We start from the raw sequence: 16,990 nt of genomic DNA on the forward strand, positions 1-16,990 counted from the left end.
CAGGAGCAACCAGGGCTTTATGCACATGAAACTGGCCAAAACCAAAGAGAAGTACGTTCTGGGTCAGAACAGCCCCCCGTTCGACAGTGTCCCGGAAGTCATCCACTACTACACCACCAGAAAGCTGCCAATCAAAGGGGCCGAGCACTTGTCCCTCCTCTACCCGGTGGCTGTGCGGACCCTCTGAGCGGACCAGCCCCACGCTGCTCTGTGACAGGGCCCAGACTTGGAGGAGCCAGAGGCCCCCGGCCACGTCCAGTTTGTCGTGTGTATGGTACTAGCACACCACTGCATGTCTCTAGAATGCTGTTGCCACTCGTGGGGGCTGGAGAAAGCCTGGATAAAGACAGCAGGACAGCCAGCGCGCCACCCCAGCCCCCACCCCCACCCCCTCCTTGAGTTTCTGTGAATTAAAATATTTGCAAATCCAAAGAGATGCCTTCCAGGATGAACAAAGGAGAGCAGCTCCAGAGGGGCGAGGGGCGGGGCGGGAGCTCCCTGGGTTGCCGCTCTTTGTTCTCCAGCTGTCACAAATTCACACCTGTGGGAGGGGGCCCAGTTTCCCACCGGGCCCGCTGGTGCTGGGAGACAAATGCGGGTGCTCTGAGAGCCCACAAGAGCCTGGGAGTCCCGCCTCCCCTCTGGTGTGTGTGTGTGTGTGTGTGTGTGTGTGTGTGTGTGTGAGTGAGTGTGAGCCCATACCTGAGAGAACGTGGTCACACACAGATGTGAGTAACCCACTAATCCACTTTTAGTCACTTCAGTATAATCTTTAGGGGATCTTCAAGGAATCATTGTGCAGTCACAAAGAACTTTCAATTATTTATGAATAGGGTGTGTAAATAAAATAGTCATTTAATATATATTCTTAGCCTTTTTTTTTTTTTTTAATACACCACAGGGTGTCCGAGGGGGGCAATGCTGGTTTCATCCCCAGAGCAAGGTATGTCTCTGGCACGTGTGATATGACAGGTCCTGGGGAGGGAAGGAGGCAGAGCCCTCAGCTCAGGGCCAAGGCAGTCAGTGGAGCAGGGGGGGTTTCTTTGCCCCCTGAGAGCCAGCCTCCAGGAAGGTGCAGCCCGGCCCCGCATTCAGCCTCCAGCAGCAGTAGCCTCTGGCGCTGACCCAACAACCAAGCTCTCCCTTCCTCCTGCAGCTGCCCAGGGATGGCAAGTCTGCACAGCACCCAGCCATCCACAGACGGCTCCCCCACCCCTGCGGCCCTCTGAGGCATTTAACGTGGGGGAAAGGGTGGCACAGAGAGGGAAAGAAACCTGCATAAGGTCACAGAGCTCATAAGCAGAAGAGGTTCTTCGCCCCGATTGGCAGGCTCCATGGCCAGCGCTCTGGCTCTCCATGGCCTCGCTGTTACCCTGCTCCTGGTGGAAGACAAATCCTGACCCGTGGGGGGACCTGGAGTTCTCCGGCCATCCACACTGCTTCCCTGCAGATACAAACACTCTGTTGCTGCACCCCACCCCTAATTTACCTCTGTCCTTGACCGGAGCGGGGATTCCTCCCACCCCTTCAGGGCAGCGCCCCCTAGGGCTGTGAGGGGCTCGCTCTTAGTTCCCCCTGACCCCTGCCCATTCACCGACCACTACACTGGTTAAATGCTGGTGGAAGGAGAAGAATCCAGGATTTCTGGGTGGCTCCAGGGGGTAAGCATCTGACACTTGATTTCAGCTCAGCTCACAATCTCAGGGTCATGAGATCGAGCCCTGCGTGAGGTCCTGCACTCAGGACGGAGCCTCCTCCTCCTTTTTTCCTCTACTCCGCCTGCGTGTGCACGCGCTCTCAAGTCAATACATAAAATCTTTCAAAAAAGAGAAAGAAATAGAAGAGTCCCACCCAGCAGCATGACAGACAGGGCTTCCATCTACCGACGGAGGCACGGGGAATCCAAACTCGGCATGAGTTGCGGTGTCTTCGGCGCGCGTCTTCCTCCCTGCCCTGCCGATCCGAACGGACGTAAGCTCGGTGACCACCATCCCCGGCACGAGGGGCTCCATCCAAGCATCAGTGGCAGTCCTAGACCTTCAGAATCGGCCGGGCTTCCAGCAGGCAGCTCACAAGCGGTCTCAGAGGCCCCGCGAAGAGAGTGGACTTGCCGCAGCGCCTGGCAAATGGGCAGAGCAGGACTGAGAGCTGTGCCCACGGAGGGGGCTGCCGTGGATTGCCAGGGTTTGTAGCCAAAGCTGTTTCCTTGGCAACCGTTCTTTCCGCCCAGTCCACCCCTTGGGTCGTCCTCCCTGGTGCTGTCTCGGTCCTGACAGCCGCCCCCCACCCCAGCCCCACCTGCGGCTCCCACAGGCCAAGCTGCCTCATGATTACCACTTAGGCCACGGCTTGGGTCTGGTCTTCCAGACTCCATCCTGACCTTTTGTCTGTTTCGCATTTTCCCAAACGTCCTTTAAGGCAAGAGAGTACCTGGAGTGATTTACATTTCTCTCTCCCTTCCTATCTCTCTCTCTCTTTTTTAGTGGATGAGAAAATGAGAGTAATTGGCATTTGTCCAAACAAGTGCCAAAGGAGACTGGATCCCAAGGGTCCACTTAGAGGAGGTTGGGGACGTGGGAATAGCCCCTCAAGCTGAGGGTGGTGGGATGAGCCCATACGAGCTTTCTCCTCCACCTGCAGGCCCAGAGGCCGACGGGGCACTTCGGAGGCTGCAGGCTGGGTCAGTACAGGAGCTGTGTGAACTTCTCAGTGGACAGTCTTGCACACCAAATTCCTCGTCAGAAAAGACTCTGTGTTGGGGCGCCTGGGTGGCTCAGTGGGTTGAGCCTCTGCCTTTGGCTCAGGTCATGATCTCAGGGTCCTGGGACCAAGCCTCGAGTTGGACTCTGCTCAGGGGGGAACCTGCTTCCTCCTCTCTCTCTCTCTCTCTCTCTCTTTGCCTGCCTCTCTGCCTACTTGTGATCTCGGTCTGTCAAATAGATAAATAAAATATTTTTAAAAAAAGAAAGAAAGAAAGAAAAGGTTCTGTGCCTATCACCTGAAAAACTAGCTTTCTTTGCTGTTGACTTTGCTCTCTTAAGGGATTCCTGGGCCCTCCCCTGCCCTAATCTTCCTGAAGTTTCCCTGGGAGGCCCAAATTCCAGCTGCCCTTAGGGACAGAGGAGCTAGCTTACAGGATGGGAGCTGCTAAAAGGAATTTTTGCCTTAATTTTACGAACCTCTCCCTCTTCTTCCTCTAATTGTGACCATTTCCTCTGTCGGTGTGTATTCATGTTTTCTTGGATATCTAACAATTGAAACGGCTTTTCCCTTTCAGAAACACTCACATTCAGGTTACTGGCATTGGTTTGGTTTTGGTTTGGGCTTTTTTTTTTTTTTTTTTTTCATCAGCTGCCAATTAATGGAAAAAATGAGCTGGATTTCTTTGAGGGGGGAAAAAAATAGGCTCCCTGCCACACAATATCTCGCCCTCAGCATTTTGTCTCAGAACACAACCTCCAGCCACTAACCGGCTGCGCTGCTCAGAGCCACAGCACTGGGTTTTTTGTTTTGTTTTGTTTTGTTTCCTTTCTTTCCCTTTTTTGCGGGCCCCATTATTGACCATAATGCCCAACCACTTCAGCAGCTCTATCCTTGAGCCCTGAGGAGTCAAGGACCTTTTTGTCAAACCCCCCCACCACAAGATGGTGACCACAGGAAGAAAGGAGGCTTTGTGGGGAGAGAGGGCCCACCTGCCTGTCGGGAGAGAGCTTCATGGAGCTGCCTTTCTAAGGAAAATGGTGAAAAGGGTCTGGGGTTTCAGGAAGGTGGGGCCAATTGGAGCTGAGCTATGGGTCCCCTCCCAGGGTGGCTTAGGGCTGGTGCCCCTCTGTGGCCAGTGAGTGAGCAGAGGGGAGTCGTTATCTAGCTTCCAGCAAAGGCCTCCTGTCAACAGGTAAAGCCCTTGGCGAGCATTCTGCTTCTACTGTGGTCACGGGACCTGGAGATTCTCTTTGTAAGATTTTAACCCCAAGCTCTGGCCAGTTCTCCAGGACACTGCAAAAGCGGTTGATGTCCCTCGTCCAAGGGTCTAGCAGGGACAGACAGCCAGACTTGCCATTTGCTCTCACGGACCCTAGGGACGATGTGCGCAGAAACCCGGCAGACGGGACAGGCTGGCATTTGGAGTTGGCCCATGGGCGCCCATGAGGCATCCGGCTGGATCGGGCAGCCGTCCAGCAAGCTGCCACGTCTGTCTCCTCCCCCTTCCAGATTCACTTACCAGCACAGACCAAATGGATCAAGATGTCCAGAAGGAGCCAGCACAGCCCAGAGCCTTAGCTGTCAGAGCACCTTCCAGAACCCCACAGAGACCCACTCGGGTGCCACCGGGACACAGGTAGCTGCCTTCAGCCTAGCCATCCCCTCTCTTTGGGGCTGTGGGTCACTGCCAAGAACCTGTGCCAGCCACCTACTGCTAAAAAAGCATCCCATAAACTCTAATTCTGTGTGATAAGCTGTATGATAATGTATATTTAATGTGAAGCTTTTAACATCCAGTTGTCTTGTTTACCTGGACCTCATGGAGCACACGTGTTACTTCTTTGTGATGCAACCATGTGCCCCAGAAATCTAGTTTGATTGCCTTCTGCTCACAGGGGCTGAGGCTCTGCCATCATCCCCCAAAGGTGAATTGTTACAGGAAAAACAGAACCTCCTGCTTCCTAATTAAGAGAAAGATAGAGCCCTAATGAGCTCGTTAAATGAAAACAAATTAATTTGTTCAGCAAACATTTGTTGAGTACTTCCTGGTACTCGGACCTGGTGGATACACAGGAGAATGAGACCCAGACCCTACCCTGTGGAAGTTTCTATAGTGGGGGGAAAACAGGGAGCTACACATGGTCTAACAGGGTGGGGCCAAGAGCCGAGGGGGCCCAGATGCAGGGGATTGAATCTGCCCGCCTTGGTCAGGGAAAGGGCCTTGAAGGATGAGGGCTGAGTGTTCCTGAGTGTTCCTGAGTGCCCAGGGACTTGGGCAAGGACACACAGCAATTCTGTCTTAACACACCGCAGGGGCTGGGCGGGGCGGGGGGGGTTGCAGTTCAGAGGGTCACCTTGGCCAGCGTAGCTCTGTTCCAGGCAGAGGAACAGGTGCGGAGATCACCAGGGAGAGTGGAACTGCCCAGCATAGTGCAACCTGCCGCAGCAGGAAGTGACAAGCCTGCTGGGTCTCCTAGGGCTTCATCCTGGGGAGGTGAGAAAAAACAAAGCAGGGCAAGGGGACATGCACTGATCTTCTCCAGTCAGGAAGCAATTCCCTGAAGACTTGGGAGGTGCTGACCTCCTGTTTTCTGGGCCTGTTTTCTGGAGGAAGTGATTCCTAAAGAAGAGGTGCAGGGTCTCCCATCATTTGCCCTCAGACTAGCATCGTTATGACGGCATCATGCAGCCCGAGGTAGGAAGGGTGGGGGAGGGTCTGTGGCCCAAACGCACTCAACACGGATCGGCACCTGTGGGGTGGCCCCTGACCCCCACCTCCCGGTGTAGGTATTCATGCCTCTCCTGCCCCTCTCTCCCAAGGACACGGCCTTCTGCCCCCCAGCAGGCCTCTTCCTCCCCCATGGTCCCCAGGACTTAGGCTTTGGTTCTCTTCTCCCTCCCATTTTCCAATGATCCCGAATCCACTCCTCCAACTCCCAAGCCCAAGCCCCTCAGAGCACACCCCACACCATAACCACACCACACACACACACACACACACACACCCAGGGCCCAGCCAAGGGCAATGCCAGTGCTCTGCAACCAGGAATTTCCTGAAGGGCAAGGAGAAAATGTCTTTGGTGGTCACTTCCAAACTCCGTTTTACGTTCTAGGAAGGATTTTATTTCTGCCAGTTCAATTTAACAAACACTGAGCATGCAGCAGAGCCAGTGACAAACTATGACCTGGAGCAGGAAGCTGGGCAGAGGAAACATCCTCAACCATTGTTCACAGGAAGCCGTCAGCAAGCAGCCAGATGCCTGCCCTAGGGCATCTCTGCACAGAAACCCAGCAGTGCAGGCTGGAAACTGAGGCCCAGAGAGGGACAGGGACTTGGGCAAGGACACACAGCAATTCTGTCTTAACACACCGCAGGGGCTGGGCGGGGCGGGGGAGTGGTGGTGGTGAGGGGGGTGCAGTTCAGAGGGTCACCTTGGCCAGCGTAGCTCTGGGAAGACTGGGGTAGGGGTGGGGATTCTAGGACCGAGTTGATAATCCAGTTCTTTCTTGCTGGTTCCCTCCTCAATGGAAGCATCCCAGGCTTACAGGGATTGCCGTCCCCTAGGGTAGTTTCAAAGGGACCTTGGTGTAACTGGGTGGCAGTCTTGTCACCAGTGAGGCTCTGGCGCCCTCATGTGGTTCTCTTTGGCATTGCATCCAGGCCCAGGGGAAGGGGAAGGCTGCTCCAAGTTACCTGGCCTGTTAGAGAAAGAAACGGGCCTAGAGAGGCGCCTGGGTGGCTCAGCGGGTTGGGCCTCTGCCGTGGGCTCAGGTCGTGATCTCAGCGTCCTGGAATCGAGCCCCAAATCGGGCTCTCTGTTCAGCAGGGAGCTTGCTTCCTCCTCTCTTTCTGCCTGCCTCTTTGCCTGGATCTCTCTCTCTGTCAAATAAATAAATCTTAAAAGAAAAGAAAAGAAAAGAGGCCCAGGAAAGGAATAGGCAGGTATGTGAATTAATAAACAGGTGGGTGATGGCAGCAGGAGCTGTAGCATAGGTACAGCCAGTAGAAGTGACAACTGAACCAGGCATTACATGTAGGGGTAGGGACATCTCAAGGAGAGGAACGGGGGGAGTAAGCAAGAGCTAGACAGGAGGCTTCCTCTGACTCCCAACCCAGTGCTCTCTCAACTGTCTTCTACTCTAAAGCCCAGTAATTCGTGCCACCTGAGAAAGAAGGTCAGGCAGAGTTAGAACAGCTCAGCACAGAACACTTTTATGCAGCATTTTTTTAAATTACTGACTTTCTGATGATAAAATTAACATTTATTCATGGAACTAGGCTTGTATTTCAGGAAAATGAAAGTTACCCTAAACGCAAAGAAAAGCACTGTTAACATTCTGAGGTACCTTCTCAATCTTTTTTTCTGTGCATACGTGCAATTTTTTTCCAGCTTTATTGATGTGCTGTTGACATATAACATCGTGTAAATTTGAAGTATACAAATGTGATGATCTGATACATCTATATACTGGGAAGTAATTGCCCCAGTGAGATTAGTCAACACGTCAGGGTGCCTGGGTGGCTCAGTTAAGAATCCGCCTTTGGCTCAGGTCATGATCTCAGGGTCCTGGTATAGAGCCCTGCATCAGGCTCCCTGCTCAGTAGGGAATCTGCTTCTGCCTCTGCCCTTCCTTCTCCCCCCTCCCCCTCCTCTTGCTTGCGCTCTTTCAAATAAATTTTCAAAAAAAGTTAAATCTTAAAAAAATACATATATGTATGTATATATATATATACACACACATACACATATAAGATTAGTTAACACAGGGTGCCTGGGTGGCTCAGTCACTTAGCGTTTACCTTCAGCTCAGGTCATGATCCCAGGGTCCTGGGATCGAGTCCCACATCGGGCTCCCTGCTCAGCAGGGAGTCTGCTTCTCCCTCTCTCTGCCTGCCACTCCCCCTGCTTGTGCTCTAAGGAAGAAATAAAATATTTTAAAAATAAAATAAAATAATAAACTGCCGTCTATGAAAAAAAAAAGATTAGTTAACAAATCCGTCACCTCACATAATGACAAAATTTTTGTGTGTCATAAGAACGTTTAAGATCTCAGGGGCGCCTGGGTGGCTCAGTGGGTTAAAGCCTCTGCCTTTGGCTCAGGTCATGATCCCAGGGTCCTGGGATCAAGTCCCACATCAGGGTCTCTATTCAGCAGGGAACCTGCTTCCTCCTCTCTCTCTGCCCACTTGTGATCTCTGTCTGTCAAATAAATAAATAAAATATTTTTTTTTTAAAAAAAGAACATTTAAAATCTCTCTTAGCCACTTTTTTTTTTAAAGATTTTATTTATTTGAGAGAGAGAGACAGAGATAGTGACAAAGAGCACAAGCAGGGAGGAGAAAGAGAAACAGGCTCCCCCTGCAGCAGGCAGACTTACGCAGGGCTCGATCCCAGGACCCTGAGATCATGACCTGAGCCAAAGGCAGATGCTTAACCGACTGAGCCACCCAGGCATCCCTCTTAGCTACTTTCAAGTATATAATACAGTATTGTTAACTATAGTCACTATTCTGAATATTACATTCCCAGAACTTACTCATTTTATAACTGCAAGTTTATACCCTTTGACCAATACCTCCACATTTTGCTTTATTTCCCAGTCCCTGGCAACCGCCTCTACTCTCTGTTTCTGAGATCACTGCTTTAGTTTCCAAATATAAGTGAGGCCGTACGGTATTTGTCTTTCTCTTTCACTTAACATAATGTCTTCAAGGTCCATCCATGTGGTGGAAATGGCAGAATTTTTCTTTTTTTTCTTTTTATTTTTTTGACAGTTTAAAAAATATATTTATTTATTTATTTATTTATTTATTTGACAGACAGAGATTGCTAGTGGGCAGCGAGGCACGCAGAGACAGAGGGGGAAGCAGGCTCCCCGCTGAGCAGAGAGCCCGATGCGGGGCTCGATCCCAGGACCCTGGGATCATGACCTGAGCTGAAAGCAGAGCTTAACCCACTGAGCCACCCAGGCGCCCAGAATTTTTCTTTTTATGACTGAATAATCTTCCATTATATTTGTATACCACATTTTCTTTATTCATCCGTCAAAGTATAAACCTAAACTTAGGCTGTAACATTGCTTTGGGTTTTTTTTTTTTTTTTTTAAGATTTTATTTATTTATTTGAGAGAGAGAGAGAAAACACAAGCAAGGAGGAGTGGCAGAGGGAGAGGGAACGGACTCCCCACTGAGGAAGGAGCCCGATACAGAACTCAATCCTAGGACCCTGGGATCATGACCTGAGCTGAAGGCAGATGCCCAACTGACTGAGCCACCCAGGCGCCCCCACTTGTTTTATTTTTTAAGTTGTTGTTGCTCATTTAAGTACCATTTACACCCAGTGTGGGGCCTGAACTCATGACCCTGAGATCAAAACTGGTATGTTCTTCCAACTGAGCCAGCCAAGTGTCTCATAAATAAATTAGGCTCATGCTGTGTTTATTTAGTTTTGTATTTCATTTTCTATTTAAAATAGTATCTTTATGTTATTAAATCTGCGATACGATTTTTTTTTTCTTAGCTCCATGATATTCTACTTCAAGTTTTTGTATAACCAACCCTGCTGGGAATATCTTTGTTCAGAAATCACTGTTGAAAAAGGAAAGAAAGAAAAAGAAATCACTGTCCATATTTCTGGTTTTTTTCCTTAGGAGAAACTCCTAGAAGTAGTATTCCTGGTCAGAGGCTAGGTCCATCTTTAAGGCTTCTCAACTTCCAGACAGACAAGTTTATATTCCACTGCTATGTCTGGGAGAACCCCCAGAGTAAAGCCGTTTGGCTACATTAGAGAACTTTCAGCAACTTAGACTTTGCCTAAAATGTGAGGCATGAGCTAAGCAGTTTCCTTTCATCAAAGACTGCCTGAGTTTGGGCATGGGGCCACAGGGACAGGACAGGAGGCTGCGTGGGGTCGGCTCAGAGGTGACCCATCACCCACATCTGTCCAGGGTTGCAGAGCTCTTCAGGAGGCAGAACTCTGGGGCAGAACTGGGATGGTCTCAGGCAGACCAAAACAATTGGTCACCCTCATTACCAGCTCATGGCATAACTCTCAGCAAGCCCCCAAATCTCTATCCCTGGGACGGTGCTGTCCTGGGCTGGGGGCGGGAAGTACACCCCCAACCCCGCCCCCCTCCCGCCCCCTCACCCCAGGCTGAGAAGGAGCCCCACCCTCCTGGAGTCTGGGAGGCAGATGAAAGGCCGGAAAGCTGTCAACCTAGGGGAGCATAGGGTTGGGGGGAGGACAGACTCACATCCTACCTGCCTCCTATCCAGCTGTGTGACCTGGGCAAGGTGCAAAAAGCTTCCATTTCCTCCGCTGCACAATGGCAGGGGAAGTGACCTCCTGCAGCTATAGCCAAGATTACAGTGTTGGATGAAAGCCCTCAGCAGGCATTAGCTTCGTCAGCTTCAGATAATGTCAGCTAGAGCAGGTGAGTTTTATATCGTTTTATATACAGCCACAGAATTTCAAAGGAAAGAGGGTCTGGAGTTCCGGGAGGGACCTCCTTTACGAGGTGTGAGGGGAGACTGTTTTAGAAGTTTAAAATGCCGTAGTTCTACTAAGCATGTGTGAAGTAAGGGGCAGAGTTTAAGGTCCTTTTCCTCTCCAGCTTGAGGTCCCGGGCGGTTCTCCCCATTCCCCTACCTGGGTGTCTTCCAACATTCCATCTTTTTGATTTACACTCCTACTAACACACTAAGTGCAATACAAATAAGAAGCATTTATTGTGTTAGCTATTTAAATAACCACCATGTTTGTTGTTTGCTTCAGTATTAAATCTATGTATTGTCTTTGTTATTTATTTATTTTTTAAAGATTTTATTTATTTATTTGGCAGGCAGAGATCACAAGTAGGCAGAAAGGCAGGCAGAGAGAGAGGGGGAAGCAGGCTCCCTGTTGAGCAGAGAGCCCGATGCAGCTTGATCCCAGGACCCTAAGATCGTGACCTGAACCGAAGGCAGAGGCTTTAACCCACTGAGCCACCCAGGTGCCCCTGTCTTTGTTATTTAAATATCAAATCTAGGCAGGGTCTTCACTGCTTAAATATTTAACTTGTATCATGTTCATGATCTTTGCTCTGCACCTACCAGACTGTAACTAGAAAGTAGACTCTAGGGGTCTAGGAGAGCTTCTGGCACATAGTAGGTGCTCAGTAAGTATGTGTTAAGTGATATAATGATGATAGAGGGGTGCCTGGGAGACTCAGTGGGTTAAAGCCTCTGCCTTCGGCTTGGGTCATGGTCCCAGGGTCCTGGGATCGAGCCCCACATCGGGCTCTCTGTTCACTGGGGAGCCTGCTTCCCCACCCTGCCTCTCTGCCTACTTGTGAGCTCTCTCTGTCAAATAATTAAATAAAACCTTTAAATTTTAAAAAATGACGATAGCATTCCCCACCGATGGTAAGCTTACTCTGTGTGCCTTCCCATTGTGCACAGGTAGGTTTCCCCCGATGAAAATCCGGCTGGACAGATGAGAAACGGAGGCTCAGAAGGTAAAGGGACTACAAGAAAAAGCAGTAATTAGATTTAGCCGTTGCTGCCCAGAGCCCAAGCTGTGTAACTCACTCCCAGCAGAGGGTCGCGATTCACAGTGAGCAGGAGGTAGAGGGAACTACATAGTCCCTCCTCAGGAGCAAGAGAGAAAGGGGACATTGAGAGCTTTAGGGGTCCCAGTCCCTGAGCTCCACGCCCACTCCATGAAGGAGAATGAGCCTCGGTCCTGCTGGATCAGCCGTCCTGGGAAGTCCCTTCCCAGGCACTCAGAAGAGAACGAGCAAGGACCTTCGTTTTGAAGATGGGGATATTAAGGCTCAGAGAGGGGGGCAGCTTTGCCCCAGGGGCCCAGTCAGGAAGTCGTGGGTCTAGGATTCAAACCCAGTATGCTGACCTTGCAACGTGTTGCATCTCTTGTAAAATGCGATTCCTAAGTCCTTCGTCTTGGAAATCTTAATTTAGTAGGTCTTGGGTGAGCGCCAGAAACCTATATTTGTAACAAGTTCCTCAGGGTAGTCATATGATCAGGGAGTCCTGGGTAAAGGGCCAGTCAGTCTGTCAGTCACCATCCACAGATCTATTCCACAAGTTCTAAGCACCAACTGCTCAACTGTGCTTCTGTTCTCGAAAATGGTGGACGTGGTAGGGTCCCGGCCTCACCTTTCACTAGGTACTAAACTCAGGCAGGTCACCGGGCTTCTGTGAGCACACAAATTACGTAAAAATCAGAGGAAGAAACTATCACGTAACTGCTTGGAAGGCCCACAGAGTGTTGTGCAAATGTTTGATGTTATTTTATTGACTTAGACCTTGCTAGATAAAAATGTGTTTGTATTTCACAAGTATGTGTCACTTAAATACCAAGTAAGGTGTTCCATGATCCCACCCAGAGGTCAGCAACCGTTCTGAGCTTGGAGAGCTACTAGAGATGTGCCTGGGACAAAGCAAAGTTGGGGGACAGGAACAAGGTCGGGGAGGATGAGAAGCCTGGTGTCTCTTTTCTTACACACTCCTTCCCATCCTATGTTTATTCTGGAGGCCACTTTATTTGAATTTTAGTCATGAGGGTGCCTGGGTGGCTCAGTGGGTTAAAGCCTCTGCCTTCGGCTCAGGTCATGATACCAGGGTCCTGGGATCTAGCCCTGCATCGGTCTCTCTGCTCAGCAGGGAGCCTGCTTCCTCCTCTCTCTCTCTCTCTGCCTGGCTCTCTGCCTACTTGTGATCTCTGTCTGTCAAATAAACAAATAAAATCTTAAAAATAAATAAATAAATAAATAAATTTTAGTCATGATTTGTAGGTCACCTCTTCCAGGTAGCTTTCCCTGATTGCAGCCAGTGCATTTTCAATCTCCTATGGACACTCATAGAACTTGGTATGTGCCTGTCTCAAGTGCTGAGTGTTTCTCCTTAGGGCCAGACCCCAGTTTCCCCTCGGGGCACATGCTCTTTCACTCACACCTTCTTGGGCTCTGCAGGCCCCTGCGTTTTGAACTTTAGGTCACTGTTATGGGTCAGGATATCCATGCAGAGCTGTTGTTCCCCAAAACTGCCTGAGAAGAATCGCCTGGGACTTGTTTTAAATGTACACAGGCCAACTGGCCTCTCCCCTCGAGGTTCTGGTTTCCTCATAGGCCTGCCTTGGGACTGGGGATGTATTCACCAACCTTCCACGACCTAGAATCTAGTTTTTCAATTGTAAAGTGCATACAGATCACTTGAGCTCAGTAATACAGATCCTCGTGTCCTAGGTCTGGGGCAGGCCAGGAAGAATAATTTCAAACCCGCCCCCTGGGGTGGGGGGATGTGGGGGCTGCAGGTCCAGGACCCCAGGTTATTCTTATCTTTAGGCCTGCTGGAGAAGCCAGGATTTGGGGCTGTTCTCAACTGCAACCTCAGCACACCCGGGTAGCTTTTGAAATCTACTAAGATTGCAACAAACAAACAAAAAAACCCACAAAGTATACTTAAGGTCCAGATCCCTCTACAGACCGATTTAAATCAGAATCACTCAGGTTTATGGTTTGGTTTTTAAAGTTTCGAATGATCAGGTGCTGAGGCTCCCTGATTTAGTCCCCACCAGCACGGAAATAAATTAATGGAATAGAGCATCCCATGGACTTGTGGGCTACAACCTTTGACTCGATTCTGTGCAGCTCATGTGAGTTGCTAAACCAATGCGGGTCTGAAAATGAGTGCAGAAGCAAGGACGTCCTGGAGTTCACAGAGCAGCCATGGGGACAGACAGACTGAGGGAATTTGAGGACACCCTGGCTCCCCCCCACCCGCCACCACCACTCTGGGACTGACAGCACCGTGGGGGAGCTCTGCAGCATCAGGCCATGAGGTCATGGTCAGGGAAAGCAGCAACAAGCCTGTGGATCGCTGAGCTATGAAAAGTGAACAGGACTTTGTCACAAAGTGGGCAGGGCCTTCGGAGCACAGAGGACGAAAAGTACTCAGTTTGGAGGTGTGTGAAAGAACACAGCAGGTTCGGGGAAGGGAACTGGCAGCAGTCGGCCTTGTGTCTGGGGCCTGGGGGTGTGAAGGGGAGCAGGAGAGATAGGCCCAGATGATTGCAGGGGTCTGGGGAATGGGAGCTGAAGAGAAAGGAAGGTCACTGACCCCTTGCTAGGGAATGACTGCAGGTGACTTTCTCTTGGCTCACAGTAGCCAAGACACCCCTGGCAGATTGTGTAGAGCTTTTTTTGTGGACATATGGGCCCATGGAGCCTGAAGGCACTAGACAACTTTCTAGAAAGCATTTGGCAGAAACGGAGTTGGGGGGGGGTGTTGCTGGGCAGAAGGAGAGTTGAGGGTGCTTAAGCAAAGGTCCATCCTATGTCCCTTTTCCTGGGACTCCAGACCCTCTTGGGCAAACACCCTTTTTTCCAAGAACTGAGTTGGAGGGCCAGAAACAAGGCAGACAGCTCTACCCTAGTGAGCTGGCGGTGGGGAAAGGATTCACCCTCACAAATGACTATAACATAGGGCAGGGGCTTGGAAATGCCCCAAAATTTGTGCTATGGGAACACAGAAGCAAAAGCCATTGATTTTTCTTGGGTCAGAGAAGGCTCTTCTGAGAAGGTGAAGAGCCTTGAAAGGTTAATATGTTTAATTGGTGAAGAGCTGAGGCACCTGGGTGGTTTCGTAGGTTAAGCATCCAACTCATGATTTCGGCTCAGGTCATGATCTCAGGGTTGTGAAATGGAGCCCTGTGTTGAACTCTGCGCTGGGTGTGGAGGCTGCTTAAGATTCTCCCTCTCTGTCTCTCTCTGCCCCTCCCTACCCTCTCTGCCTCTCTCTCAAATTAATAAATAAATCTGTATTATTTTATTATTTTTTTTTTTTAAATTTAAAGACTTTATTTTTTTGTCAGAGAGAGAGAGAGCACAAGTAGGGGGAGCCGCAGGCAGAGGGAGAAGCAGACTCCCCGCTGAGCAGGGAGCCCAACGTGGGGCTCCAACCCAGGACCCTGGGATCATGGCCTGAGCTGAAGGCAGACACTCAACCGACTGAGCCACCCAGGTGTTCCAATAAATAAATCTTTAAAAAAAATTGGTGAAGAGTCCATGGTAAAAGACGCGGAAAAGACTTAAGGTACCAAAGATTTACAAAACACTGAGAGACTGCACACGGCTGAGGTGCAGAATGTCGTCAGTTGTGAGGTGGACAATCAGGCAGAGGGGCCGGACACAGACCAGCCAACTTAAGAAGCTTAGGTTGGGGAGGCAAGAGGGAACTATTGGAGGGTTTGGTTTTTTTTAAGATTTTATTTATTTATTTGACACAGAGATAGATCACAAGTAGGCAGAGAGCCAGGCAGGGGCGGGGGGAGCAGGCCCCCCGCCAAACAGAGAGCCCGATGCAGGGCTCCATCCCAGGACCCTGGGATCATGGACCCCAGCCGAAGGCAGAGGCCTAACCCACTGACCCACCCAGCCATTCCCCCACAAGGTTTTTAACTTGAGGAGTGAGGTGGTCAAAGGTAGGTTCTAATATCCTCTAGGATCTGATCAGACTGGAAGCTGGAGGTATGGAGAATGGCTTAAGGGGCTGATGAATGAAAGAATTGGTAGATGAAGATGGAAAAATGAAAAGCTAACTTAATGAATCCTGAATCAGAAAAGAGAAGGTTTTGAGTTCCAACCTTTATATGTCCAAGAAGAGCAAGTTAAGGGCCTGGGGGTTTCTGACTAAGAACTAAGAGCTGGATGGGGCACCTGGGTGGCTCAGTGGGTTAAAGCCTCTGCCTTCAGCTCGGGTCATGATCCCAGTGTCCTGGGATCGAGCCCCGCATCGGACTCTCTGCTCAGCAGGGAGCCTGCTTCCTTTCCTCTTTCTCTCTGCCTGCCTCTCTGCCTACTTGTGATCTCTGTCTGTCAAATAAATAAATAAATAAAATCTTTAAAAAAAAAAAAAAGAACTAAGAGCTGGAGGAGCAGAGGCCTCCACAGTGGCCTGCAGCATGACAGAAACAGACTGATGCAGCTCCAAACACATGTGTTCCTGTTGGCCTGGGAGTTCCTCACTCGTTCGAGTCTGTTGTGCTCCAAGTGTATATTCAGTTTCTATTTTTGCCTCCTCTTCAGGTTTTACCACAGGAGACTAAGTCTGCTCTAAACTGGAATGAATGATTTATGCATCTGAACACTCTGGATGCCTGCCTGATTTATATGGTTTTCAAATAATACATCTGAACAGGAATTCACACAAGACAGGGCAAACATAATTTTGAGATGAACGCCCTTTCCCAACTGTTGCCCCATTTATCATTCCAAACCATCGTGTGACCTTGTCATCATCCTGTGGAGCCCCGAATCTATCCCTGAACACTAATTAGATGCCAAGTGCCTCCGTCTTGACAGTCAAGATTTGTTCTATCAGACCCTACCACCTGACCTTTACAATCTTATCTCCTGCTACTGTGACTTTCTCCACTCGTCCAAATTCCAGTCACTCGAATCAAAGCCCAGTTCAAACACTTCCTACCCTATGAAGCCATCCCTGGTTCCCCTCGAAAGGCCCTTCACTTTTCCAAATTTCCACAGTCTTCTGTTTTTATATACCTCATTAGACTCTAAGATTCTCCAGGGGAGCTTGGACATGAACATCCGCACACAGCAGGTGCCTCGGGGGACTTAGCCTAAATGAGGTGGCATGTTCTCCCACATCCCAAACAGCAGTTAAACAAGCACACCAAATTTTGGAGTCGATATCTCTAAAGTGCTGTCTGGACAAGTGGGCAGGGAAAGCCACTTCCCTAGAGCGAATCTCTGACACATGCCTCTTGCACTAACCCCAATGAAGTGCATTTCCTTCACACGCATTTCACCAGCCTCCTGAAGGCTTCTCCTCTCCAGGCTGACCTTTCTGTTTCCTTCAACTCCTCACACCTGCTGTGTGCCTTTCAGTTTAGGAGTTAGAGTCAGGTCATTATTCCTGACAAGGATGTGATGTGATGCTGACAAGGGCCAAAGGATGCATGCAAAGCCGGCATTGTATTTCAGACAGGTACTTGGAGCTTAGGAACCAGTGACTTGTCCAAGGTCACTCCCAGAAGCGTCAGTGCTATTAGTTCACCTAAGCCTTCCATTTCCTAGTGCAATAGAGTCCAACACCTACAAACTGTCTGAGGCTGAAAGGAAAGACACTTTAAAAGTGGTTGTATGGGTGCACCTGGGTGGTTCAGTCTGTTAAGCGGGTACTTTCAACCTAGGTCCTGGGATCAAGCCCTGCATCAAGCTCCCCCGGCTCAGCGGGGAGCTGCTTCTCCCCCTGCCTGCTGCTCTG

At 49.9% G+C, this 16,990-nt stretch overlaps 1 protein-coding gene across 1 annotated transcript in view; it reads left to right on the plus strand.

Annotated features, from left to right (window-relative positions):
• The window catches only part of SHB (SH2 domain containing adaptor protein B), a 136,773-nt gene extending 135,908 nt beyond the window's left edge, over nucleotides 1-865 (plus strand). The window contains exon 6 of the mRNA XM_032306804.1: nucleotides 4-865. Within this exon, the coding sequence (XP_032162695.1) occupies nucleotides 4-187 (184 nt within the window). The 3' untranslated portion in view covers nucleotides 188-865. The remainder of the gene's footprint in view (nucleotides 1-3) is intronic.
• Nucleotides 866-16,990: the final 16,125 nt, after the last annotated feature.

The sequence above is a fragment of the Mustela erminea genome, chromosome 12, assembly GCF_009829155.1.
Source record: "Mustela erminea isolate mMusErm1 chromosome 12, mMusErm1.Pri, whole genome shotgun sequence".
Classification (NCBI taxonomy): domain Eukaryota; kingdom Metazoa; phylum Chordata; class Mammalia; order Carnivora; family Mustelidae; genus Mustela; species Mustela erminea.